This window comes from Eptesicus fuscus, chromosome 18 (assembly GCF_027574615.1).
Source record: "Eptesicus fuscus isolate TK198812 chromosome 18, DD_ASM_mEF_20220401, whole genome shotgun sequence".
Lineage (NCBI taxonomy): Eukaryota > Metazoa > Chordata > Mammalia > Chiroptera > Vespertilionidae > Eptesicus > Eptesicus fuscus.
In genome coordinates, this window is record NC_072490.1 from 9,385,988 (window position 1) to 9,411,759 (window position 25,772).

Below are 25,772 nucleotides of genomic sequence, written 5' to 3' on the forward strand. Positions count from 1 at the left end.
AATAAAAGTCAAACAATAGACAGGGAGAAGTACATCAAAATGGATACTCCTTGCAGACAAGTATTTATTTCCTCTAGATGGTTATATTCTTGATCTTCAATTAGAATCCAATTAAGTATTTAAATTAGAGTCTATCTAGTAAATAGAATCAAATAGAACATTGGTCAAAGTAGAGAATTTCTGTCTTTTCTTAAGAGAGAAGTGCCTGTCTCAGTCATGGCCTGGGGGAGCAAAATAATGCTTATGACCATGCGTTTTCTGAAAAGAATTTCATGTGTTACTAGGAGCAGTTGAGTGAAATGGAAAACCTACGGTTGGAAGGTGAGCAGCTGAGAGAGAAAAACTGGCTTCTGCAAGGTCAGCTGGATGATATTAAAAGACAAAAGGACAACAGGTGAGAAAGGGCCACCAGAACTCTGGGCTCAGTCATGGCCTGCCTGGGTAGAGTTAAATAAAGGACGTTGGAATACACACTGGTTTCCCATCAGTTGCTTTTTGTTTATTTTTTTATTTTAAATGCTTTTTTTCTTTTTCAATTCCAGTTAACATTCAATATTACATTAGTTTCATGATTAGACATTATATAATTATTAAGTCATCATCCCAATGAATCTCGTACCCAAGCGTCACCATGCATACTTATTACAATAGTATTGGCTATATTCCCTATGTTGTACTTCACATCCCAATGACTATTCTGTAGCTGCCAGTTGGTACTTCTTAATCCCATCACCTTTTTCACCTGTCTTCCCAACCTCCCCCCCATCTGACAATTGTCTGAATGTTCTCTGTATCTGTGAGTCTGTTTCTGTTCTGCTTGTTGGTATTTACTGACATTTTATGTTCCTATTCGTGATCTTTTGCTGCATGACTCATAGTTCCCGGAAAGCTCCTGAGTAGCAGCTCTCCAGAAAAGCCTTTCCTTGGGGTTAGGTATCTCTAGGTTTGTGTGTTTTGGCTTCAGCTTAGGCAGGTTTCTAATTTTATTTGCTGATGGCAGTGTCATGGCAACCACACCCAGGCTGTATCCTGTCTCTGACACTTGAAAGTCACATGACTTTGGACACATTTTTGAGCCTGTTAGTGCCTCAGTTTCTTTAGCAATAAAATGAAGAAAATGTTAGCTCTCACAGGGTTTTAAAGACCAAAAATAATGTGCATAAAGAACTTGGCAGAGGGCAGTCTCTCAGTCAGTGGTAGTAATTAAGTACACAGGTAGCATTGTGATCCTGCCTTTGTCCACTCTGAGTGAAAGATTGGGGATGGGGGTGGCCTGTAAAAGTGTGCAGCGAGCTGAATTCAACCAAAGGGGGTGGAGGCCCTTACTGAATCCACCTTCCCAGATTAGGGGTATCTGCTGTCCCTTCTGTGTTCAGAAGCTCTTTCACAGCTGCCTTCCCGCTCCTGCAGCTCCCCAGCCCTGTCCGGAGGCAGCCTGAGCTGCACTGTCCAAAACCTAAGTGAGACAACAGATATTTGAGATGGTTATGGTGGCTATGCTGACAGCCTACAGTCATAACTATGTTTCAGTCAACGATGGACCGCGTATACAAAGGTGGTTCCATAAGATTGTAACGGAGCTGAAAAATTCCTGTTACCTAGTGACATAGCTGTCATAACGTCATAGTGCATTGACTTACTCACGTGTTTGTGGTGATGCTGGTGTAGACAAGCCTGCCACACTGCCTGTTGTATAAGAATAGAGCACATGCAATTATAGTTCATACTTGATAATGATAATAAATGACTGCCACTGGCATGTTTTTTTTGGGGGGGGGGGCGTATTTTAGACTGTACTTTTTCTACAGTGCTGTGTTACACTGGCAGCAGCCTTATACATCTCGTGTTTACTGTGTCTCTAAATTGCATTTAATCTCGTGTTTTGTGCAGTGACATACTATACAGGCTGGTAGCAGTAGGCCTAAACTAGGTGTGGAGTAGGCTGTACCATCTAGGTTTGTGTAAGTGACTATGATGTTCCATCACGACGAAATCACCTGTCGCTGCGTTGCTCAGAATGTATCCCTGTCGGTAAGCAGCACGTGACGAGTCCTAAATGGTTCAGGTGTCATTGAGCATCAGAGACGCTCATCTCAGTAGCATCCTCTCTGGGCTCACTTCCCTTTCTTGGTGATTCTGATGCAGATAGCCACAGTGTGCTCCCTAGTTCCCATATGCTCCACCACATGTCCAGGCGGATAAAAGAAAAGCATTGGAGTTGGTTTGAGCATGGAAAACAATGTTTTAGGTCACTTATAAAACCACAATTAGAAATACTGTATTTTATAGCCTCCTGTTCCGTTTTTGAGGAGCCATACAGAAACGTCTTCATAAAAGGAAGGGAACTGTAGCCCCCGCCCCCTCTGTCTTCTCTGCACTGGGAGCAGCTCTCCCGCCACAGCCCCTCGCCCCCTGAAAATGTACACCCTCGCCAAGTGTGTCTCCACCCCCACCTTGGTCGGCAGCACCTCTCAGCTGCTGAGCCAGCCACTGTCTGCAGTGGTGCTGAGACGGCCCAAGACACTGACAGGAGAGCCCGAGCAGCTTGGCAGCCTGTGTGCCTGACCTCACATCTCGCTGCACTTCCCAACCAGCCATTCCAAGGCCATGGACACAGCAGCCTAGTCCAGTGGGGCTGGGGCTGCGCAGTAGGGGCGGCAGGCTGTGAGGCTGGAATTGGGACTGTTTGGGAGCCTCGGTATTGGTTCTGCCAGGAACCCTTCTCCGAAGCAACAGCTCTTGTTCTACGCCCTCTGGGCTTTGCCCTCTCAGAGGCCATGGGGCTCTCGTGGCTGCTGGAGGCCTTTCTCACCCTCTTTGCATGGGACGGAGCGGCCTCCACCTCCCACGGCTCTTTCTCCCGAGTCTTATTTGCCCTGTGTGTTCCTTTTCCTTTGCCTCCCCAGGCAGCTGGGGGCAGTGCTGGGCTCAGGTTTGCCAGAGGGAGGCCATATCAATACTGTGCTAATAAGGGAAAAGGAAAAGAAAATCGGAGTGAGGGGTCAAGTGTAGCCCATAGCCTGTTTGGTAAAGGAAGTCGTATTGAGGCAGTTGTGTCCTTTCATTTAAACAGCGCCGTGCCTGCTTTTGCGTGGCGATGGCCAGCCTGACAGCTCTGCAGAGACCTAGGACCTTTCTGTCAGGTTCTTGACATGCAGAGTTGACCCATTCCTGGGTCAGAGCGAAGAACACATTTTCCCTGCGATTTCGGGTTTTCTCCTGTTGTGGTCTCATCACCGTTGTTGTCTAGGCTGCCAGGTCATTAAGTGAAAGAAACAAGTGTATCTTCTGTTTTTCTGTAAGAAACTGTCTTTTTGGTGTTTACTCCTCAGTGAGAGGCACTCCCGGGGAAGGCTGTGGCATTTTTCCTGGGGGCGCTGCTGGGCTTATTATCCTGACCTGGTCAGCTCAGAGATGGGTCAGATCCACCTGAAACTAATGTCACACCCAGAATATAATTGTCTTCATACAGAGGAGTTTTTTCTTTTTAAATATATTTCTTTATTGATTTCAGAGAGGAAGGGAGAAGGAGAGAGAGAGAAACATCAATGGTGAGAGAGAATCATTGATCGGCTGCCTCCTTCACAACCCTTACTGGGAATCAAGCCCGCAACCCAGGCATGTGCCCTTGGCCGGAATCGAACCTGGGACCCTTCAGTCCGCAGGCTGATGCTCTATCCACTGAGCCAAGCCGGCTAGGACACAGAGGAGTTTGAAGAAATTCATGTCTGGTACTCAGCAAATCTGCTTCCTGGTGTTGGCATGCATGGGCAGCCGGCTGTGAAATCTGACAAAAGGGGCAGCAGGGCCCTGGGGGCCAGGCCAGCCTGAGGAACCCTTCCCACCCCTGAGAGGCCCCTCCCAGCTGATCACAGTCATACGGACTCCTGGCCTGCCCTACTCCTCAGCCCCCTTTGCTCACATGTGATCTTCAGATGATACCGCTCTTGACCAAGTTCCTACTTTATTTTACTTTCAGCCAAGATTGGTTAGATTTCTCAGCTCTGCTCACCTCACTTTTGTGTGGGAGGAAGCCTGAATTCTGGGGAAGGTGCCTTGTGTTGTCCTTATGCCGGTCACATTTGTCAAGTGTGCTAACTTGACTTCACCACTGAGGTGGCTTGGCATTGTTGCATCTCATGGACATGAAGTGATACTTGGCTATACTTGACATTGTTTCCCTATCCTCCCTTCCTAATCTGTGCAGTGAACAGAATCATCCAGACAACCAGCAGCTGAAGAACGAACAAGAGGAACTTATCAAAGAAAGACTTGCTAAAGTAGGATTTTTATTGTATTTTTTTAATCGTTTAAATATTACATATGTCTCCTTTTTCCCCGATTGACACCCCCGCCACTCTCACGCCCCCAGGACAAGCCCCCACCGCCCCAGTGTCTGTGTCCATTGGTCATGCTAATATGCATGCATACAAGTCCTTTGGTCGATCTCTAAACGCCCCCCACTCCCCTGCCTTCTCTCTGAGGTTGGATGGTCTGTTCAGTGTTACCTTGTAGGATTTTTTTTTTTTAACATAATGTTATTGTCTGAGAGGTGCTTTTATTGTTAGTATTTATGGTTATATATTGTAGATGCCATTTACTATTGAAATTTCTGTCTTTTCCCTATTCCCACTGTTAAGTTTGACATTCACCATCAGTATTTAGACATAACTGAAAATTAAGAGATGGTTTTGTTTTCATGTCTAGATGGTAATAAACCTACTGCTCAGCATACTCATACAGTTAACCATTTGGAAGCGAGGACTGAGTGCCTGTTTGAGGCCTTCCAGGGCACAGTGCATGACGTCTTATAAATAGATGCCCCCTTCATGTGTGTGTAGCTTGGATTATAGAAAAGAATGTTGGTTTAATTGATTTCGTTACCATGAGTGGGAGAGTGGGTTGGTTACTTTACATCTATCTTTTTTAGCAATGTTAAGAACTTAAGCCATCTTTTTCTTTCTTTTTTTAATTCTATAGAATAAGTTAGTTGAAGAAATGCTGAAAATGAAAGCAGAGTAAGTATACTGTTTTGTAATTCAAGTTCTTGTTAGCCTTTTCTTTACTCTTCTCTAAGGGAAGAAATACTCATAACCACAAAGTAACTAACTCCTTTCCTTCTGAAGTGAACGTAAGAGATGTTTACAAAACTGTTTTCCTAAATACCTCTTGCTAAAGAGGTTTTTCACAGGAAGCCATTCCAAAAATTACCTTAAAAAAATAGGTGCCTTAAAAAAATAGGTGCCAGGAAGAGCTTAGCTTTCCTGGAGGAACTGATCGGTTTTCTCCTCTTGGACTCACTGAGAACAGCATAACCAATCAGGTTTCCCTCTTCACTTCTGGTTTCCTCTGATTTAAAACCTCAGGCCCTTTGAGAAGCTAGATCAATGCTCGAATTTCTTCTGATCTAGGCGTATTTATTCATAAGTAAAATGAAATGAAGTGAAAAAATGATTTATTGCCCTGGTCAGTGTGGCTCAGTTGGTTGGGCATTGTCCCATGCACCGAAAGGTTGCTGGTTTGATTCCCAGTCAGGGCACATGCCTGGATTGCAGGCTCGATCCCCCGTAGGGAGCGTGCAGGAGGCAGCCAATCGATATTTTGCTCTCACATTGATGTTTACCTTCTTTCTCCCCTCTCTCTCTCTAAAAATAAATAAAAATTAAAATTTTTTTATTCATATACTTTTTTTTTTTTAATATATTTTATTGATTTTTTACAGAGAGGAAGGGAGAGGGATAGAGAGCTAGAAACATCGATGAGAGAGAATCATCGACCAGCTGCCTCCTGCACACCCCCTACCAGGGATGTGCCCGCAGCTAATGTACATGCCCTTGACCGGAATCGAACCTGGGACCTTTCAGTCCGCAGACCGACGCTCTATCCATTGAGCCAAACCGGTTTCGGCTTCATATACTTTTAATATTAACTTATTCTTTGATGAACAAGATATACTGTATTATTGTGTTCAAAATAAGTAAGCTGGATGGTATTAACAAATAATAAAACATTAGAAAGATATTGTATTCTCTGAATAGAGACTCGTCATCAGAAACTGAGGCCCTCAAACATTTTTATACCTCGAAAAAGAATCTGAAATACCATGTACCCTCTTGCTCATTTTTGGAGTTGACTTAATGTTAAAATTGCAAGTTTAAATTGTTGCAAAAAATAGAAGTTCCAACATACAGGCATACGTCGGGGATATTGCAGGTTGGTTCCAGACAATCGCAATGAAGTGAGTTGTAGTCTTTTTGCTGGTGGAGGGTCTTGCCTTCAATTGTAAAAATCGCAGCATCTGTGAAGTGCAGGGAAGCAGAGATAAGCCTGTACTAAACACAGTGACCTTCAGAAATAAAACTGCTGTGGTGTCTTTTAACAGTATTCAGCTTATTTACTACTTTCCATCATTTAAAAATATATAAACAAATTCCTGAATCTAAAGTTTTACATTGTTCCTTTTTTGAATTTGAGTTTCTATTCTATACCCATGCTAATTTAATATATTATTTGGAAATTGTTTTGCTGATTACTCTATCATTTAAGTTAGCAATGAAAATATATAAAAATTGAAAATAATTTGTAGAAGTCTCTTGTATTCTTATGTCTCTAAGAGTTATATTTCTTCTGGGTTGAATTTTCATTACAATTACTATTAACACAGTATCCTAAATTTATTGTAAGATTTTATAAATAATCACTATACCTAGTAAAATTTTAGTGGAAATGCATCTCTTTTTAAAAATATATTTCTTTATTGATTTTAGAGAGGAAGGAAGAGGGAGAGAGAGATAGAAACATCAATGATGAGAGAGAATCATTGATCGGCTGCCTCCTGCACACCCCCTACTGGGGATCGAGCCCGCAACCCGGAATCGAACCTGGGACCCTTCAGTCCGCAGGCTGACGCTCTATCCACTGAGCCAACCCGGCTAGGCAGAAATGCATCTTTTAATGCACTTTATCTTAATGCTTTTTCTTTAATTAGCTCATTCTGTTTTTTAATTCTGGAATGAGATAATATTTAGTATCAGTTCTATTTCATTTTCTGTTTTTATTGATATAAATGCTGAGGAATCTTAATCACATAGTAAGTAATGGCAATCGAAGGAGTTTTGTTTGAGTACTTGCCTTCAGTCCTTTGAACTCCATCCAAGTTAATATGCCAAAAATTCTTTTTAATGATCGGATGACAAAGACCGACCACCTGTGAAAGATCTGTTACCCGGTCATTGAGTTGTTTGCCTCATAGAATCAAAGAGGCCGGATGTGGAGCAGCTTGCTCAACAATCTCTTCACTGGGAGCTGTCCAGGGACTGCTTCCCGCCAGGTAGTTGTAGGGCCAGGACAGGAGTCTGCCTCCCGTGCAGGACCCATGGGAATCCAGCCGTATGCCTGTAGATTTGCAGCTATTTTGGAAGTAATGTTCATTTGAGACCTTCTAGCAAAAATAAATAAATAAATAAAGTAAATTAATAAAAGCTAAGTATGCCTGGAATCTATTTCATAATTTAGTAATCAAGAGTCTTCGTGATACGTTATCCCTGGATCGTACATGAGCCCACATTGTGGGCAAGCAAAGCACACTCCACAAAATGGCGCCGTTTTATCAGCCCCAGCCTCCTGCCGCGACTTTACACGTTGTGTTATCCACGGGCGTGTGTGAGCCCCGAGGACCCGTGTGCGAATCCTGGGCCCGGGGTAGCACTTCTGGCTGTGAGGTCGGTAGAGCCCTGCTCGGCTTCGCCCAGGTCTTCCCTCGAAACCTTAGAGAAACGGCATGCTCCTCCCCCAAATGAAACGAGTGCTTATAAGCGAGACAGAAGCAGGGGGTTGGCTGTTGGCTAGGCAACTGCAGTGTCTGCCATGCCTCAGGGCCTCTTCATCAAACCAAAGCAAAATACGCCAGACAAAGGTAGCACAGCTTCAGGGGAGCTGAGCACACCGTGCCCCCTCCCCACTCGGTCCTGAGCGCCCGTGGGTGGTGGTCTGAAAACACTGCCCTCGAAATTAGTTGCCTGGAAGTGCTGTATTAAATTCCCTGTATCACACCATTAAATTAACCAGAATTCTGTTCATATGCATTGTGAAGTAAAAAGCATTTGTTTCTTTGGGGAAGCTGATAGGATTCAGACGATTTTATAAAATTAGTGAAATTCTATATAATTCTATAGTTGCCTTTTTCCTTATGTTTCTTTTCAATTGGTAGTTATATAAATTCTAAATAGCACATCCTTAAAGAAATGACTGTGTCCCAGTGTCTGAGAACCAGTGTTTGAAACCAGGAACTGTTACACTTAAGTGTGGGGCACTGAATAAACCCCGCTGCTGTAATAATGCCTGTTACGTTTGCTCCAAGTGGGCTGAATCTGAGAGTTTCCATTCTAAATTTTCATTATTTAAAAAATGGTTTGAGGATTTTTCCAAAATCAAAGTCTTGGTTAAAACAACAACAAAAGCGTACCTGCAGATCTTCCTGTGCTGTCGAGGGGGCAGCGATTAGCATTCCTTTCAAATCAGCACCCTGGGCTCGGGGTGGGGGTGGGGGGGGACACATTTCCACATCTCCTCCAGTACTGCTGAAATTACGTTCCTTTGGAATATCAAAAAGGGCTCTTCATTGTTACAGTCTAGAAGAAGTCCAGAGCGCCCTGCAGAGCAAAGAGACAGACTACCTCAGAATGACTGAGGAAGTGGAACGAACCAGAACGTTGGAGTCCAAAGCGTTCCAAGAAAAGGAACAACTGAGGTCAAAGCTGGAAGAATTCTATGAAGAAAGGGAGAGGACACTGCAGGTGTGTCTGTGTGTGTTGTCCCGTGCTTGGGCCGCGTGAGTCCATAGGGCCAACCAGAGTAAGACTTGTCTGAGAGGGTGGCCTGCGGGTCAGCTGTCTGTGTGTCTGTCTCCCTGTGCTCTCAGAGGCATGGAGAAGTGTTACTTTGGAAAAGCGAGCAGCAGCTCATTGTCTCCTCCCTGCGTTGACTACCTGCAGGAGGTGGAAATGTTACGGAAGCAGGTGGAGTGTCTCGCTGAGGAAAATGGCAAGTTGCTAGGTCACCAGAACCCGAACCAGAAGATCCACTACATGGTGCGACTGAAGAGAGAGAACGTCCGGCTCGCCGAGGTAACTGTTGTGAATGGCCTGCCTGTTGTTTAAGTGTTGGCTTAGTTAAAATTTAATTCAATGACCAGATCACTTACCGGCTTTCTTTAGGGAACTTCCTCAATTCAAAACAATCCAGTCATTGCTATTCTAAGGATAATTCAGTCAGTTTTCAGACACATCACATTTCTGTTTAATGTTGAGAAGTTTATAAATTTAAAAATTGTAGTTTTAATTTGAAATATAAACTTAATGAATGCCAAGAATAACTCTTCTTGTAAGAATTAGAGCCTTAATTTTTTTCTTTTCCTTTTTTAAAAAATTACCAGGAGACAGAAAAATTGCGTGCTGAAAATGTATTTTTAAAAGAAATGAAAAAGAGCTTCTGATGAACATCTGCACCCGTCCACCCGTCCACGTCTGGTGGCAGTCGGCCCTCTGCCGTGTGAAGGACAATCCGCTGCAGGGCTCAACCCAACTGTGAACTCCGGGAAACCCTTTTCCTCTTAAAATAAAGTCTGTCGCTGATGTTTACAGTGGATGCTGGTCAGGCCCCGTGTCCCTGAGCTACTAACCTGATCTCCCTGAGTCTTGCGTCAGAAGCTCCCACAATAGTCAGTGTCCCCAAAACTTGCAGTGGGGGTCATGGCTGATTGTGCAGTGTGTGTACAAAGCAAACTTGTTAATAGAGATTATTTTTATATTCCTACTTGAAGAATTCTCATGCACATTTTTATGACTGCAAACATGGCCATTTTTCAAAATGTAATAAACCTTTTTCAAATAAACAGTCCAATAAAGAAGCTCATGCGGTTCATTCTCTTGGTCATGCAACATAAACTTAATGCGCACCTACCATATGCCAGGCACTGGTCATTTGTGAACAAGGCAAACAAAACCCCCTGCCCTCTCGGGACTTCTGTGGATCAGCACTTGGTGCCTTTTGATAGCAAATAATATCCCATTGCATGGACATGCCACATTTTGTTCTTTCGCCGTTTGATGGACATTTGAACTGTTTGCAGTTTGGGACTATGATGAATAATGCTGCTGTAAATCCAAGTGTAAGTCTTGGTGTGGATCTACGTTTCTTACCTCTTGAGTAGACACCCAGGAGTAGGATTGCGAGGTCACGTGGTAAGCATGTGTTCCACTTTGTAAGACATTGCCTGCTTTCCAAATGCACTGTTTGGCTGCCCGTTTTCTGTTCCCACCAGCAGTGTGCTCCAGTTTCTCCGCATCTACACCAACGTGGCCACTCAGGGCTTACACTGACCATCCTGATAGGTGTGTACTGGGATACACTCCAGTTTCCTAATGACTAATGCCATTGAACACTTTACATATTATGGAAATATGACTTGGCAATGAAAAAGACACATGGATAAACCTTAAAAAAATGCTAAGTGAAAAGCCAGACTTAAAAGACCACAGTGTGTATGATTCCATATAAGTGAAATATCCAGAAAAGGCAACATTTTAGTGGTAGAAAGCAAATGATTGCTTGCCTGGGGGTGGAAATGACTGAATGGGCACAAGGGAACTTTTTGATGTGGTGGAAATGTTTTAAAACTGGGTTAATTTAGTGGTTTGTAAGTCATACTTCAGTAAAGCTAAAGAAAAACAAAACCAATTCATAGTTGAACTATCAAGGAATTAGTAGTAAATCCTTAGAGCCAGAGACAGGAAAGGAGCTCCGTGGAAGGTGGAAAGGAGGTGGGACTGACTGGGCGGCGGGAGAAGGTGGAGGATTGAAGCTGGTAATGAGGATTGGGTCTTGTCACGTGTGAGTTTCCTGAGGCTGCTGCAACATGTCATCACAAACTGGGTGGCTTCAAACAACAGAAACGCATTCTCCCACCGTCTGGAGGCTAGAAGTCCAAAATCAAGGTGTTGCTAACGCTGCCCTCTGAGGGTTCCAGGGAGTGTGTTCTCTGCCCCTCGGTGTGTGGTGTTGCCAGCAGTGCTTGGTGTTCTTGGCTTGTATATTGCATCACTCTGATCTCAGCCACCGTGGTCACATGGCATTCTCTCCTCTGTCTCTGGTTCTTCTAATAAGGACATTATTTAGATTAGGGCCCACCCTAATGACCTCATCTTGATTTGATTACATCTGTAGTGGCCCATTTCCAAATAAGGTCACAATCACAGGTGCTAAGGGGTCAAGACTTCAACATACCTTTGGGGGGAACACAATTCAGCCCATAACATCACTCATAGCAAAGAAAGAGAGATAAAGTCTTAGGCTAGCTCAGGACAGGGAGTTAGAACTGAGATTTCTGCAAAACCCAATGAGTGCTGGGATTATAGTCATCCTGGCAAACATCATTGATTGACTGCCTCTTGCACATACCCTACTGGAGACTGAGCACAAAACCCAGGCCATGTGCTCAAAACCCAGGTGTTGAACCCGTGACCTCCTGGTTCATACATTGGTCGACACTCAACCACAGCCACACCAGCTGGGCTGAATCATGTTTTGTTTTTGTTCTTTTAAATATTTTTATTGATGTTAGAGAGAAAGGGAGAGGAGGAGAGAGAGAGAAACATCAATGATGACAGAGAACCATTGATTGTCTGCCTCCTGCACACCCCCCACTGGGGATCCAGCCCGCAACCTGGGCATATGCCCTTGACCAGAATTGAACCTGGGACCCTTCAGTCCGCAGGCCGGCGCTCTATCCACTGAGCCAAACTGGCTAGGGCTGAATCATGTTTTTTAAAAGTCCCATACTTATATGTAAACTTTTAAAACGTGGGCTATATATAAAACAAAATATGCATAGAGAAAAGGTACTCTATAACATGATTTTCCAGAAGAGTCCTTCATACATTTCAACACTTTATTTTCAAAGAAATACGACTTCTTAAAGGAAAATGTTTTAAACATCTTTCAGTGCACAGGAAATTAGAAGGAATGTTAATCCTGGTTATCTTGATTATCTGAGTGGAGTGATTGTGAATGACATCTTTTCTAAATTTCCTGCAATGAGCAGTGTATATCCATCTGGGTCTTGCCCCAAACCCTCACCTGAGCTTCCTTCTTGCTGAGTCTGGCGGTCTCTAGCGCCCTCTGCGGAAGCATCTCTCCATTTTGCGTTTATCAATTTGGAGAGAGCAGGTGAATCTGATTTTGATTCAGTGGGGGTGGGGCCGGGCCTGGGATTCGACATTTTTAATAAATGATCCATGGGAGGTCGATGCCACACACACCAAGTGGCAGGGAATTCTACAACCCCGGGACCACCCAGTCGGCCTCAGGCGTCGGTTGGGCGCGCTCGGAAAAACCTAAACCTACCGCTGGAGGGCGCCCTCCGCCCGAGGGGGCCGCTGGGGCTCGGGCCTGGTGGCCCCGCCCCCTCAGGCCCCGCCCCTGCGAGGTTCGTGAAGGACTCGAATTGGGCTCCTCGCTTACGTGAGCGCCGCGTCACGTGAGGCCACCGTCCAATCACGGCGCGCGCTCGGCCCTGCCACTGCCTGACACCGAGGACGCGGGCAGAGGCGGCGGCGGGCACCATGGCGGGGAGCACGCTGCCGCGGGGCACCGTGGCGCGGGGCACCATGGTGCGGGCCACGCTGGCGCGGGGCACTAGGGCCATCTACCCCAACATCCCCGCGGGGTTGCCCCCGCACCTCCAGGCCGGGGCGATGCGGCGCCGTTTCTGGGGCGTCTTCAACTGCCTGTGTGCCGGCGCATTCGGGTCCCTGGCCGCCGCCTCCGCCAAGCTGGCCTTCGGCAACAAGGTCGAGCCCGGGGCGCGGCCGGGCGGGCGGGCGGGTGGTCCGGGCGGCGGAGGGGCGCTGCGGGCCCGCGGGGCTCCGGGTAGGGCGGGGGCGCAGGGCGCCGCCTCACCCCCGCGGATCTGCGCGGCCCGGGCCACAGCCGGGCACTGCAGCCACCGGGGGGGCTGGGGGGGGGGGGACGGGCGAGCATCCCTGAGCCCCAGCGCGGTGGGCGGTCAGACACGCCGGGGACCTAAAACCGGCCCTCCCATTGGGCTAGTTGGCTCTCGGGGAAGACGCCCACCTCCTCCACCTACTCTCTACCTCTCATTTTAAGCCCCTTGTGTTGAACATTTCTCTCCACGTGACTCAAGGTGAGAAGCCTGTTGCCCATCCCTTTACTCCGTGACTAACGGGTGTTCTGACCGCTCTACGCTGCTGCCAGGAAATTTGGGGGTTTGGGAAACGCTCTGGACTTTCCCGATGTTGAGGTCTTGTAAACTGCCTCCCCATGTGTACCTCTTGGCTTCGCCCATCCCGAATCTGCAACCCTGAGTTAGACCCTGGCCTGGACCGGGGGCGGGTTGATTCTGAAGGCTTCAGCCTATTTAGGGCTAATCCCGTGGGAGCTGCCAGGCTTGAGGGGTGTAATTCTTGGAGTAAATGGTCCAAAACAAGATGAGTGCCTCTAGGAGGCGGGAGGTTTTCTGGTCTTTCCAGTTGTGCCCTAGGCCTTCCTAACCTTTTAGGTAAGCAGGCTGCCACTGGCGCGGACAGCGCTTCTGTACATTACACAAAGAAACCCTTTCCTCAGGACACTGTAGGTTCAGCTGCTGGAAAACTGTTAGGGGAAATGAGTGTGGGGCTTAAGTGGCCACAACTTCCCCTCCCCCCCAGGAAGCAGGCAAGTTGCTACCTTGAAACTAAGCAAGGGGGTCTGCATAGCCTTAGTGTAGAAGGTATGTATTCTCTCAAGGCGGTCGCCTTTTAGAAAAAGAGACAAAGCGGCCAGTTCTCCACGTGATGCCTGGGATCGCCAGTCCAATGGCCTCAGGTGGTTTTCCGTGGGCAGGGCTGTGTCCTGGGTAAGATGGCGGAGCCACCCAGCTGGGTTGGAATCCTGGCAGCTCCTAGCAGCTGTGGCACTGAGGCAAGTTACTTAATGCCTCAGATTCTTTATCTGTAAAATGAAGTTAAGGAATAAATGAGAATGCATTTATTAAAGTGCTTACCGCAGGGCCAGGCACAGAGTAAAAGCTCCAGAATGTCCAGTGGGACCAGCCTGAGTGGGATGTAGCGGGCACAGAAGGGAGAGACATGTCTAGTTCATGCTTTACCCGACCCCGGGAAGTGAGGGCTCTGCCCCTGGGGTACCCCTACTACAGACCACATAATAACGACTGGCCCTCGGGGCCTGGACTTCCAGCATTGGCCACTGCAGGCCGACTAAAGAACTGGTGCCCTAGGAAATAATGGTGATGGATTAGCATTTTACTTCTGCCACGGTCACGTGGCCAATAAGATGGCCAAAAAGTGTCATCTCTGAATTTTGTGTCCGCTGTAAAGTGGATGTGCTGCCCACGGAGGGCTCAGTCCCGGCAGGGAAATAGAGGACCCCCTAGGCTGTGGTGGGGGTCTCAGGAGGGGCCCTGCTGCGGTCACCGCGGCCCTGGGTGTGCTGTGAGGGGCGCTGCTGGGTGCAGGGCGGGCTGGGCCCGGCTGCAGTGACACCTCCTCCTGCAGGTGCACGTGGCCTCCTGTGTCTTAGGCATCTTCGTGATGGCGACCGCCAACTCTCTGATGTGGACGTTCTTCAGCCGCGGCCTCAGTTTCTCCATGTCTTCAGCCATTGCATCTGTCACGGTGACTTTTTCGAACATCCTCAGCTCGGTGAGTAGCCTGAGGGTCCAGTCTCCCCATCTCAAACTTGGGTCCCGTGTGGGTTATCCTTGGGCAGCCCTGCTTCCCCACAAAGAAGAAAGGTCAGGATCCAAAGCAGAGGTTGGGCTGTGGCTGTTCCTCGCAACTCGCAAACTGAGGAATTCTCCTGTTCAATGGGGATCAAGTCCAGCGGTCCAGCCAGCCTGCCTGCTGCTCGGCCAGGCTGCCGCCCTCATTCTGGTCTGCCCACTGCACTCTCCAGCATGAGATGCCAGGCTCTAGGTTCCTCTCTCTGGTGGCCTGAGGTCAGCCGGGTGGGGGGAGGCAGGAGGCAGTAGGCACCAGCTGCACACCGGCCTCACTGTGGTCTCGGCTGGTTCTGTGCACTTTGCCGGGGTCCAGTGCGGTGAGCAAGGTACCCTCCTCACCTCTATAGGTGAAACCAAAATGAGTCAACAGCAGTGGTTCGAGCCCAAGACTTGGGGCTCTAGGCCTTCCCTCCCACCCTGGGAGGGCAGTCAGCTCCCCGGGGCGAGTCCTTTGGGCACGTGTCTTGGGGCCTCACACTGTCTGTCCCGCAGGCCGCCCTGGGCTTTGTGCTGTACGGAGAGAGCCAGGAGGTGCTGTGGTGGGGAGGCGTGTTCCTCATCCTCTGCGGACTCATCCTCGTCCACAGGAAGGCCCTTCCGCACAAGCAGCAGTAGAGGCACTTGGCCGGTGGGCCAGCGGGAAAGACGGCGGTGGCGGCTCAGGCTCGGGCTGGCGGGCTGGCGTGTGGGGACTGCTTCCCAGGGCGATCGGGGGTGCGGCCTTCTGACCATCAGCCGAAGGGAGTTGCTGCCGAGGGCCGCAGGCCTGTGACTGAGCCGCCTTGGGGTGGCAGCTCCGGCTCCTGGAAGGGGAACCGCGGCGCAGCAGGCTCTGCCCCGGCATCTGGCTGTCTGTGGTGCTCCGATTCCCCCCTCCGGGCCCACCCAGGGCCGTGCAGGAGCTGGACTCGAACCAGCTGTAATGGTAGCCTGGTGGCCCAAGTCACGTGACACGCCAGTGCCTGGTGGGACTTGGACAACTTCGTGCCGATGTGTCGGGCTGGCTGTGCCATATTATAGGAGGAGGAAGACGGGATTAATGCTTTCTTGTAAGTTAAAGCATTCTACCAGGTGTGGAATCCTAATTCCTTCCCACATTTATTTTTCTTCCCTAAGTTTTTGGAGTCGGAGGGAGCAGCCAGGGCGAGCTGCAGCTCCCGAGTGGTTATAGCCCTCACCTTCCCCGGCCTGGGCCCAGCTGCAGGGCGCACAGCTCCTTCCGACGTCCCCGGGCCGGCGCCTTCAGGTCGGGAAGGCCTGGCCATTCCCTTGGTCCTCACGGAGAGAAGCTGGAGCTCGCTTTGGGGACCCAGTTTTATTTTACTTATTAGGATACAAAACTGGCCCAGAGGCTCTCACCCCCACTTCACCTTGAGGCCCCTCTGTCCTTTGGTTGTTTCCCAGGCTCCTGTGACTTTGTGTCTTACCCGTGACTGTGACTCTAGTTGCTGCCCACACACTCCCGTGCATGGCCGATGTGACGCTCACCTGCTCCGGTTCCTCGGGGCTCCCTGGAGGCCTGAGCCCTCAGCTTGCCTGAAGTGACCTCTGGCCCTAGGTTCCTCCAGCATTCCCTGCGGTGGAAAGGGACCCGGGACCAGAAGGCTGGGGAGGAGAAGGGCCATGTCCAGGCGGTCCCCCTCTCCGTGCACGTAGCGCCTTCACTGCCCTCCAGTTCTCACTGCCGACAGGGCTTCCTCTACTTCCACGGCTCCTGCTGACTGGGACCTGCCCTCGCTGCCTCTCCCCAGCTCCTCTCTTGCTGCCTCCTTGATACCCCGGGGTTGAGCCTGGCACTCCTGTGTTGAGAAGTCAGGGAGACGGGTGAGGTAGGATAACCAGGCAAGTGTGGCGTCCTGGGGGCATCACTCCAGAAAAAGGCAGCGATCGCCCAGGCTGATGCTGAGGGTCAAGGGAGGGGAAGACGGAGAAGAGGCCATTGGACTCGGAGAGAGCGAGCATTGACAGGAGCAGCTTGGAGGAGGGCGGGGCCACAGCCTGAGCAGATCAGGTTCATGAGGGAATGGAGGGTCTTCCACTGATGCCGGGAAAGTTCCACCCCTTTCGTGGTAAAAAAAACACTCAGCAAACTCGCGCCACAGTGAATGTCATCCCTAAGGTCAGGGACAGACAGGTGCCCGCCTTCACCACTCCCCCCGCATGTGACTGCCAGTTCTCACCAGAAGGAGAAGGACGAAGCACGTTATCTGCTCGGAGATGACATGATCTTCTAGGCAGCGTGTGCTGAAGGAGCTGCCCCATTCCTCAGAAGCCTCGGGGGGCCCAGGGGAGGGAGACCCCGAGTCGTCCTGGCAGGAGGCGCCTCCCTGTGCCAGCCGCAAGCTGTTCCTCTGTCCTCAGACCTGCTCAGATGATCCATGTGCTTTAATTAAACAGATGCTTCAAGGACGGTCCCCTGGGTCTGTTCTTTCAGGGAACACGCTTCAGAGCCTCTTACGCTGGGTCCGGTGGGCACTTGGGGAGCCATCCAGTCCTCCCCACTTCCCAGGCCCAGGGCCTCCCTCTCCGAGGGGTTGGGCTTCATTCGGGGCCTGTTCAGGACACCCAGCCCCTCCCGGCGGTATACACCTGGCAGAGGCATTTTGTGTGTAATTTACAAGACATTTAGGGTGGTGGGCTGGGTTCTAAATTTAAAAACCTTTGCCCTAGCCCTAGCCAGTTTGGCCCAGTGGATAGAGCATCGGCCTTTGGACTGAAGGGTCCCAGGTTCAATTCTGGCCAAGGGCATATGCCTGGGTTGCGGGCTTGATCCCCAGTAGGGGGCGTGCAGGAGGCAGCCAATCAATGATTCTCATCATTGATGTTTCTATCTCCCTTCCTCTGTGAAATCAATAAAGAAATATATTTAAAAAAACAAAACAAAAAAAACCTTTGCCCTAGCCCAGTGGTCGGCAAACTCATTAGTCAACAGAGCCAAACTTTTTAAACTTAAACTTCTTCTAACGCCAATTCTTCAAAATAGACTCACCCAGGTCGTGGTATTTTGTGGAAGAGCCACACTCAAGGGGCCAAAGAGCCGCATGTGGCTCACGAGCCGCAGTTTGCCGACCACGGCCCTAGCAGTTTGGTTTGGCTCAGGGGTTGGAGCATCGGCCCTGCAGACTGAATGGTTGGGAGTTCGATTCAGGTCGAGGGCATGTGCCTCAGTTTAGGCTCCATCCTCGGCCCTGGTCGGGGCGCTTGCAGGAGGCAACCAATCAATGTGTCTCTCCCCCTCCCACTCTCTCAAAATCGATGGAAAAGTATCTTTGGGTGGGGGTTAACAACAAAACGCTTCCATCCTGTGCACGCTTGCCCCAGATGCCACTTCCTAACGCACAGTAGGCGCTCAGGAAGCACTCACTGCAGATACCACCCGGGGGACCCCGAGGGAAGGGTGTGGTTAGCCTCTCCCCACATGCAGCCGCGCCTGTGTCCTTGCTCCCACTCGGGAAATGGGAGAAAAGAGGCTTCGAGGTGACGGTGCGGAAGGACGCCACCCTGGGGCCCCGGCTGGGACCTCCTGCTGAAGGTGGGAGACCAGCCGCCGAGGTCACACGGAGCTTTTTATTTAGAGAAAGGCTGAGGTCCAGCGCCTCCCTCCCCGTAGGCCCTTGACTTGTTTTGACGTCAGCGGCAATGCTTCCTGTGAGGCCAAGCAGCAGGTTCCTGCTGGCAGCCACCAGAGGCCGCGGAGTCGCTGTGAGGACATGAGCTGGGGTGAGCAGGGTGCTGTGGGTGAGGCCTGGAGTGGAGATGGGCCCAGCGAGGAGGGCGGGCGGGCCTGACAGGGTGGCTCCGGGCTGCGGGGTCCCTCTGCTCTCAGGCCACGCCTGCTGAGGAGCATGTCCAGCCCACCAAGCGGGGTTGTGTCATGGGCCCAGGTTCGGCACTCACCTCTGCCCTCCCGCCTAAGCCCCTTCCCTTACTCTAACCTCGAGCCCTGCCTCCTCGGGGTCACCAGCAGGCAGCACTGCGTCCTCCCTGGTGGGGTCTCTGGTCCACCACCCTGAGCCCCAGGGCTGCCCTCTGGGTTAGGACAACACACACCAGCTTGGGCAGGCTGTGCCGGGCCCGCCTCCGATCCAAGTGCTGGCATCACGGTCAGTGCACCCCAGAACAGAGCCTAGGCTGGGCTTGGGGGATCCCACTCTTGTACCAAACAGGGACCTGAACCCCTCTGTCCAGAAGGTACTTCTCCAACAACCTCTGAGATGGGGTCCCCTGCTCAGGCTTCAGCCTTCAAATGGGCAAGCAGGTCCCAGCCTCCTGGTAGAGGTGGTGGTGGTGGGGGGGGGGGTGTCTGTCTTCCTGGGTCATCACCGTGCAGGCCTGGGCTACCCCCAACCCCTCAGGGGCAGGAGGGGCGCGATCTCGGGAGAAATGGCCTAGAGCACACAGGCCAATTCGGTCAGTTCTGCGCATGTTGGTCAGACGCCCTCCAGGAGGGAGAGGAAAGGAAGTTCCCCTGGGAGGTCGAGAGGCCCAGGGGCTCCACAGGTCCCTCCCCCCACCTGGGAATGGACGCCCGCAGCACAGCCGGGCAGGGAGGATGCAGTCTATGGGGCGGGCGCTGAGTGGGGTGCTGCTGTCCTATGGGCTCGTGTCCATCCCGGCACATCCCACATGGATGTGTGTCGCCATGTGGGCCCCGCCTGACCCGAAGGCAGCTGTGGCTGCGTGCGTTTCTCCTGATTTAGGCAGCGGGGCGCCCCTCCAGGCTGGATCCTGCCGCCAGTGTCCCGTCCCAGGGCCCTAGGCCGCCCTTCCTCCTCTGCACTCATGGCCCCGATGGCAGGCCCCTTCCCGAGAGAAGACACACGTCCCACGAGAAGCCACACGCAAGTTCTTTGCTGCCCTGGGCCGCCCGTCCAGAGCCCCCTTTGCCGGGCGAGGCTGAAGGAGGCCCGGTTGGAGAATGGCTCCTGGCATCCCTCCCTGGAGACTCTTAGACGAACTCAGAGAAAGTCTCTTGTTCTCTGTTGTCCCTGGTCCCCCGGCCCCCAGACCTGGCCCCACATGGGGAAGGAAGGAGGGTGCGAGGATGGCAGTGCCCGGGGAGCGGGGCACAGCGGGTGCAGGGGTGCGCCGTGCCCAGGAGCCCCGACGGCAGGTGACAGCCCCCCACAGCAGCATCACTCGTCCGTCACCTCCACAGAGTCCTCGTCCTTCCTCTCCTCCGACGGCTCCTCCGACGGCTCCTCCGATGGCTCCTCCGATTGCTCCTCGGTTGTCGTCTCCATGTTGTCTGACGACGCCACCTGCCGCACCCAGCCCTCGTCCCTGAGCGCGGGGTGATACGGTCCGGAGAAGGGGTTCAGCCAGTTCGGGGAGAAGTTCCCCCCAAAGGTCTCTTTGACGGCCTTCCAGCTGCCCCGGCGCTCCCTGGGCTGCTGCTTCCGTTTGAGGCGCTCAATGCCCTGGGGAGACAACGGGGTCAGGGGGTCAGCAGGGCGCAGGCCGAGCATGAGGCTCCTTGAGGCTTACGGGGTGCAGTGGGGTGCGGGGTCACAGCAAGCAGGATCTTCAGGGCACCAGGGCTTCGCTTCCCGCCCTCCCGCCTCCTCCCCCAGGAGCCGCGCTAAGGAGGGCCAGCTGTGCGCAGGGCCAGGCCCGGCTTGGCCGGGGAGGAACGCACGGGCCTCCGCAAGCACGAGAGCTGAGAGCTGGCACCTGTCCTGAGCCCACTATAAAGGGGCCACTCCCCCCACGGCAGGCGAAGGCGCGGCAAACGGCATGAAGATGGCGGGATGAAGGAGGGGGGGGGGCGTAGGGGACCAACAGCATGAGCTGAGGAAGCCGAGGTGCGCGCCAGCGAACATGCAGCGGGCAGCAGGGGGCACGGGTCACTGTGGGAGGCAGAGGCTGGTGGCCGCCTGCTCGTACACCCCGCGGCCTCTCCCAAGCTGCCCACTCACCTGCCTCTGGTGTGGGCTGCGAGCAGCCAGCAGGCCTCAGGCAGAGGGTGTTGGTAAAGGCTGGAGCCTGGAGAGCTAAAGGCGCCGCCTGGCCAGCCCCGCAGGCCCACACCCTCACAGCGTCCGCCCTGGGCCTCTGCCTTCCCATCTCTTCTGGAAGCCAGGGGATTTGCTGCGGTTTGGCAGGCGTGGGCCCGGCACATGCCCGGCTTGTGGGCTCGATCCCCAGTTGGGGGTGGGCAGGAAGCAGCTGGTCAATGTTTCTCTCTCCCTCTATCTCTCTAAAAATCCACTTAAAAATCTTTTTTAAAAAAGTATCTCCTGGTAAGAGACTTAATTACAAAGGGCAAAACAGAACTTGACAGTCGGAACACTGAGATTCCACCCTAACCAAGTGGAAGTTAACATCACCCACGAGACCCCCACTCCTGTGCCTGTGGGTGCCCCACCCGGCCGTGGTGCTCGGGCCAGCGCAGCCTAATCACGGGAAACAGACGGGGAGGGAGGCTGTTCTCAGGACACGGGGCTCATGAGCTCCAAAAGGTTCAAGTCTCACGAAAATGTTTTAGAACCAGGTAGAAGTAGTGGCTGCACAACATTATGGAAGTCCTCAATGGCAGGGTCGCACTTTAAAATGGCTAAATTTGTTGTATGAATTTCACTTCAGAAAAATCCAACAACCTTCAACAACAACAAATCTGACAACCAAAAACCACCAAGCTGAGGAAAGACAAAGACGGGAACTCGTGAATGGAGGGAGACGAGACATGACAGACGATGCCATGTGGCACCCGGGACAGAAAGGGTGTTAGTGGGACAACTGGAGAAATCTGCACAGAGATGTAGATTAGTACTGCATCTACAAGTTTTCATATTTTTTAGTTATATAAAATGTTTACATTGGAAAGACTGAGTGGAGGGTACATAAGAGCTCGTTGTACTATATTAACCATTTTTTTGTAAGTCTGAAATTTCACAAAGTTAAAATAATCTGAGACCAAGATTTATGCAATGTGATCTTGGACACTGACATAATAATGCAAGTTGGAACAACCGAAATGTCTAATTGAGGCGGTTACGTTAACTTTATGAAGCTATGCGGTTATTAAACACGGAGTTCATACGTGTTTGTGGAGAGCGGCTACAGAGTTTGGACAGGTTCATGCCTCGGACTAATGAGAGGGCACAGTCCTCTCCTGGCCACGTGCAAGTCCCAGCTTGGAGGGCAGAGCCTCCCAGCACAATGATGGCCAACAGCTGTAGTTGTGAGCTTGAACCTAAGGTCCAAACACGTGGCCCCACGTGCCTGAGTGAGATAGGCTGCAAGTAAACAAAGCTTGATCAGGTGCATGTAATTGAGTAGATTCCAAACCCAGGAGAATGTTGTAAACATCTTGACCACGCCCTTACTTTGCCTCGTGGCATCTGGTTATAAAATAAAGACATGGCTTGTAGTGTGACGGTCGCTAGCTCTCCATCAGAGAGGACAGTGTCCCACCCAGACCCAGCTTTCATTCTCCTGTCTATCTTAATCCTTCACCGCCCACTCTCAGGGTCACTGAACCTGGCTGAGCTGGCGTGGCACATAAGACACCCTGGGGCTGAAGATGCCATGGCCATACTGGAAGGGCCTGTGCCATGGTGACCAGGGAAGAAAGCAGAGGGGCACAGGACATCGCCACGGAGCCTGAGGTTCCCTTGGGGCGGGGGGGGGGGGGGGGGGGGAGAAGCTTAGATGACTTTATTTAGATGTATTTATTTCTGGGGGCTTCCCACACTCCTGGTTTCCACCAGTGCACAGGTGTTACTCTTTTAACCAGAACAAAATCGGCTGTTTCAGAAAATGGACCTTATTGAGTCTCAAGGTCCTCACGTGGGACAGGAGCATAGGATGCCGCGCGGCTCGTGGACTGGCTACTCCCCCCTCCCCCCGGCCAGTCCTCCCTCCTCAGCAGCCCCGGCAGTGGCCACCTGAGGCGACTGCTTCGGGAACCTGCATTCCTTTCCTGGGTGATCATCTGCGGCGTGTTAAGGTGTTTAAACCACGACTGCAGGGCGCTGTGATGTCAGCACGTGGCTGACCAGGCTGCAGAGGGGACACCTGGAAATGACTGACTGACTGGCTGGGCTCACCCTGAGCCACAGCTCGGTCCTCACTGCCACCCAGCGAGGAGGCGGGCTCCGTACTGCACTTGGCAGGTGGGCAAACAGGCCAAAAGGCCACGACCATGGCCAAAGCTCGTCTACTGGTCTCCCACCAGGACCAGAGTCTTCCTTCTCTCTGCCCAAGTGGGTTTCATCCTCCTGCAAACACTCGCTCTGCGGTGCTGATCTCCGGCAGAGAAAAGCCGGAGGGCACGAAGCACAAGCCCCCAGGCTTCTGGCTTCCATTCCACGAGCCTGGAGAATATTCCAGACAGAACCCGCCTGGCTGCCAGGTGAAGTGCCTCTGCAGTTAAGCAGACAAGCCTGCAAGGAGTGTGCACCTCTGCTGAGTCTGGAGAGAAGAAATTCCAACAAATCGGATGCAGAAGAGGCCTGAGGGTTACTTCTTCCTGGAAGGACTCAGTTGGGAGTTCTGTATGGATTTAAAGGGTCCTGACGGCACAGGTCTTCAGCTGGAGGTGTGCAGAGGAAGCAGCCATCCCACTCGGGCTCCCACAGTGAACGCCCCGGGACCAAGGCTCCAAGGGAGCCCCCCTCCAGCACATGCTCTTAGGACTCGGCTGAGACTCGTGGAGAGCGGCATGTCCTCTGCTCCACGTCACCAGGTGTAGAAAGTCAGCCCGAACACGTGCCTCCCGGAGGCCAGAGAACTCCCTTCCCCGGGGCTTTCATGCAGGAAATACTTGTCTCTTGCAACCCAGCAAACATCCTGTTTCACAGAGCAATACCTGTCTTATAACGAGCAATGCATTTTTTAAAAATTTCTTTACAAAAATGCTGTTGCAAAACGATAAACCGATTCACAGATGAAGAGCTGTGACCTGGTTCAAAAGGTGCAGTTCTAACCCTTGACCTTTACTAAAGCCATCGATGGTCAGACACGGCACTAACATTCACATTCGTTACCCTCATCTAGTCCTCACATCAGCCCCGAGATTCGGAGTATCCTCCTGATTTTACAGAAAAGTGAGGCAGAAGTCAGTCACTGCCCATGGTCCCACAGGATGTACGGGAGCAGGGATTTGATGCAGACGGAGCCAGGGTCCCGATACCTCACCAGACTCCTGGCCCCGATGCAGGGAAGCAGGCTCCCTCTGTCCATGCCAGCACCTGCCGGCCGGGTCTCTGCGAGCTCTCCTCTGCAAAGCTTTGCATAATTCCCTGCATCCGTTTGGCAGGTGAGGAGGCACCCGGGGCCACTCTGCTTTGCTTGGGAACCACACGGCCAGATCATGACTTTCTTGCGGCAGAAGGTGGGGCAGTGAAGCCTTTACTCCGGGAGAGCAGGCTGGCCAGTAGCTTGTCTTTCACGGAATTCCTTCTATGAGGTGATCAGCTCCGACATGTATTTAAGATACGAGAAAAGAGCCCGGGGGTGTGAGGTCCCAGGTAGAAACCAGAGGCCAGGACCTGTGCCTGTGCTGCCCAGGCTCGGAGCCACCACTCCGACTTGGAGAACCCTGGCTCCATTCTTTCCCCTCGCTCTTCTAGATGGTTCTCCACCCAGAGGACCTTGGGCCCAGTGTGGTTTGCAACTTCGGGCCACACTGATTACGTGACTGCCTTCCAACACTCGCCCTGTCCCTCAGCATCCATTTGCCGGGAGGCCGCAGGCTGAGGGGAGGGGCTCCAGGGGCACAGGGCTCAGCACTGGGCAGCACTCGGGACCAGGGCCTCAGTGCATCAGGCCGCCTGCAGGGACCGGAACCCCAAGCGGGTTCTCAGACCTGAGTGTGTGTCAGAATCGCCGCAGGGCTGTTGAAATGGGATTGCGAGGCCCAAAGTGGGGCCTGAGAACAGGCACATCAACGTGCCCGGGTGTGTGGGGAGGCGGCTGCTGCTGGTCTGGGCTCCGCAGTGTGGGGGGTGCTGCCTGGGTGCCTCACCAGGAAAGACTCAGGACGGATCCTAGCAAAAGCCTCGCCACATTTCTTTGGCATTTAAAGGCCCTTTCGAGGTTTGGACCCCTCACCCCTTTACTGGCTGGCTCTTCTTTAGGTTGATGCATTGAAATGAGAGCAAATTAAAACCCATTTGCCCAACCAGCCCCCCCCCCCCAAGGCCTGGGGTTTCTGTGATGCCCACCTCACATAGGTGGCCATAAATGTTTCTTAATGGGCCTCATCTGGAAGATTCTGCATCAGGAAAGTGACCTTAACTTTCTAAGCAGCCTCGCTGGAACAAGCAAAGGCTGGTAGCAAGGTGTCTCATTCTGGGTTCTTCTAAGCAAGTATGATGGAGATGCAATGCTTACGACTGACAAGAGACTTGGCACGTGCGCTGCCTGGACTCGCCTTGCGTGCACGAGTCACCATGCAAATCTGCAGGTCTGTTTGCATTCAGTCTGTTTGCTATGCACCGAGTCACCTAACTCAACTCGCCACGTCGCCTTCCTCTTTCTTTTTTCACTCCACTCTCCGGAGGCTGTTTGGAAAGACTGTGGCTACAACTGGCCTATTTCCTATGCACGCGCCCTTCAGTGCTGTCCCAACTCCTATGCGGAAGCCGAAAGCTAGGGCCATTAACACCCACAGCTGTTCCACGCCTAAGTGTGTGGGGAACAAGCGCTATAAACTAGATTTAAAACAGACCTCAGCCGTGACTGCAGCTCAGGCAGCACAGCGGCCAGTCCGAGTTCACCGACCTAGGGGCGCAGACTTTTGGTTAAACATCGAGGGGATGACGGGAGCTCCTGAAAGCAACACACCAGGACTGTTTGTGGACGTTGTCAGCGATTTTCTCTGGCTTTTGGCTGGGTTTGGGCAAGGTCAGGGTTTCTCCCCAGGCCCCACCCTAGAAGCAGTCAGCACACCTGACCTTTTCCATCGCAATTGAGCGCCAAAGGGCAGGCAAGGGCTTTGGCTGCAGAAGCCAGAGGAGAGGCTGTGGAC

At 51.8% G+C, this 25,772-nt stretch overlaps 3 protein-coding genes and 1 pseudogene across 7 annotated transcripts in view; 3 read left to right on the plus strand and 1 right to left on the minus strand.

Moving 5' to 3' along the window:
- Window positions 1–9,907, plus strand: part of KIF15 (kinesin family member 15) — a 48,614-nt gene extending 38,707 nt beyond the window's left edge. The window contains exons 30-35 of the mRNA XM_054708136.1: window positions 285–394; window positions 4,208–4,280; window positions 4,981–5,018; window positions 8,630–8,795; window positions 8,994–9,125; window positions 9,434–9,907. Of these exons, the coding sequence (XP_054564111.1) occupies window positions 285–394; window positions 4,208–4,280; window positions 4,981–5,018; window positions 8,630–8,795; window positions 8,994–9,125; window positions 9,434–9,493 (579 nt within the window). The 3' untranslated portion in view covers window positions 9,494–9,907. The remainder of the gene's footprint in view (window positions 1–284; window positions 395–4,207; window positions 4,281–4,980; window positions 5,019–8,629; window positions 8,796–8,993; window positions 9,126–9,433) is intronic.
- Window positions 2,365–3,270, plus strand: LOC129147148 (ATP synthase F(0) complex subunit C2, mitochondrial-like; annotated as a pseudogene).
- A 2,680-nt stretch (window positions 9,908–12,587) lies between the features above and the next one.
- TMEM42 (transmembrane protein 42) lies at window positions 12,588–17,203 on the plus strand. The gene is made up of 3 exons (XM_054707996.1): window positions 12,588–12,848; window positions 14,571–14,717; window positions 15,290–17,203. Exons 1-3 carry the CDS (start codon window positions 12,621–12,623, stop codon window positions 15,410–15,412), a joined length of 498 nt encoding a protein of 165 aa, XP_054563971.1. The 5' UTR covers window positions 12,588–12,620; the 3' UTR covers window positions 15,413–17,203.
- Window positions 13,802–25,772, minus strand: part of ZDHHC3 (zinc finger DHHC-type palmitoyltransferase 3) — a 46,770-nt gene continuing 34,799 nt past the window's right edge. For 2 of the 5 annotated variants that reach the window (XM_054729963.1, XM_054729962.1), the window contains exons 8-9: window positions 19,948–20,217; window positions 18,298–18,497 (exon numbers count right to left, since the gene is read on the minus strand). In XM_054729963.1, the coding sequence (XP_054585938.1) occupies window positions 18,369–18,497; window positions 19,948–20,217 (399 nt within the window). In that variant the 3' untranslated portion in view covers window positions 18,298–18,368. Of the gene's footprint in view, window positions 14,008–18,297; window positions 18,498–19,755; window positions 20,218–25,772 lie in introns of those variants that run through there. The other 3 variants (XM_054729964.1, XM_054729965.1, XM_028131664.2) reach the window with 3 other exon arrangements.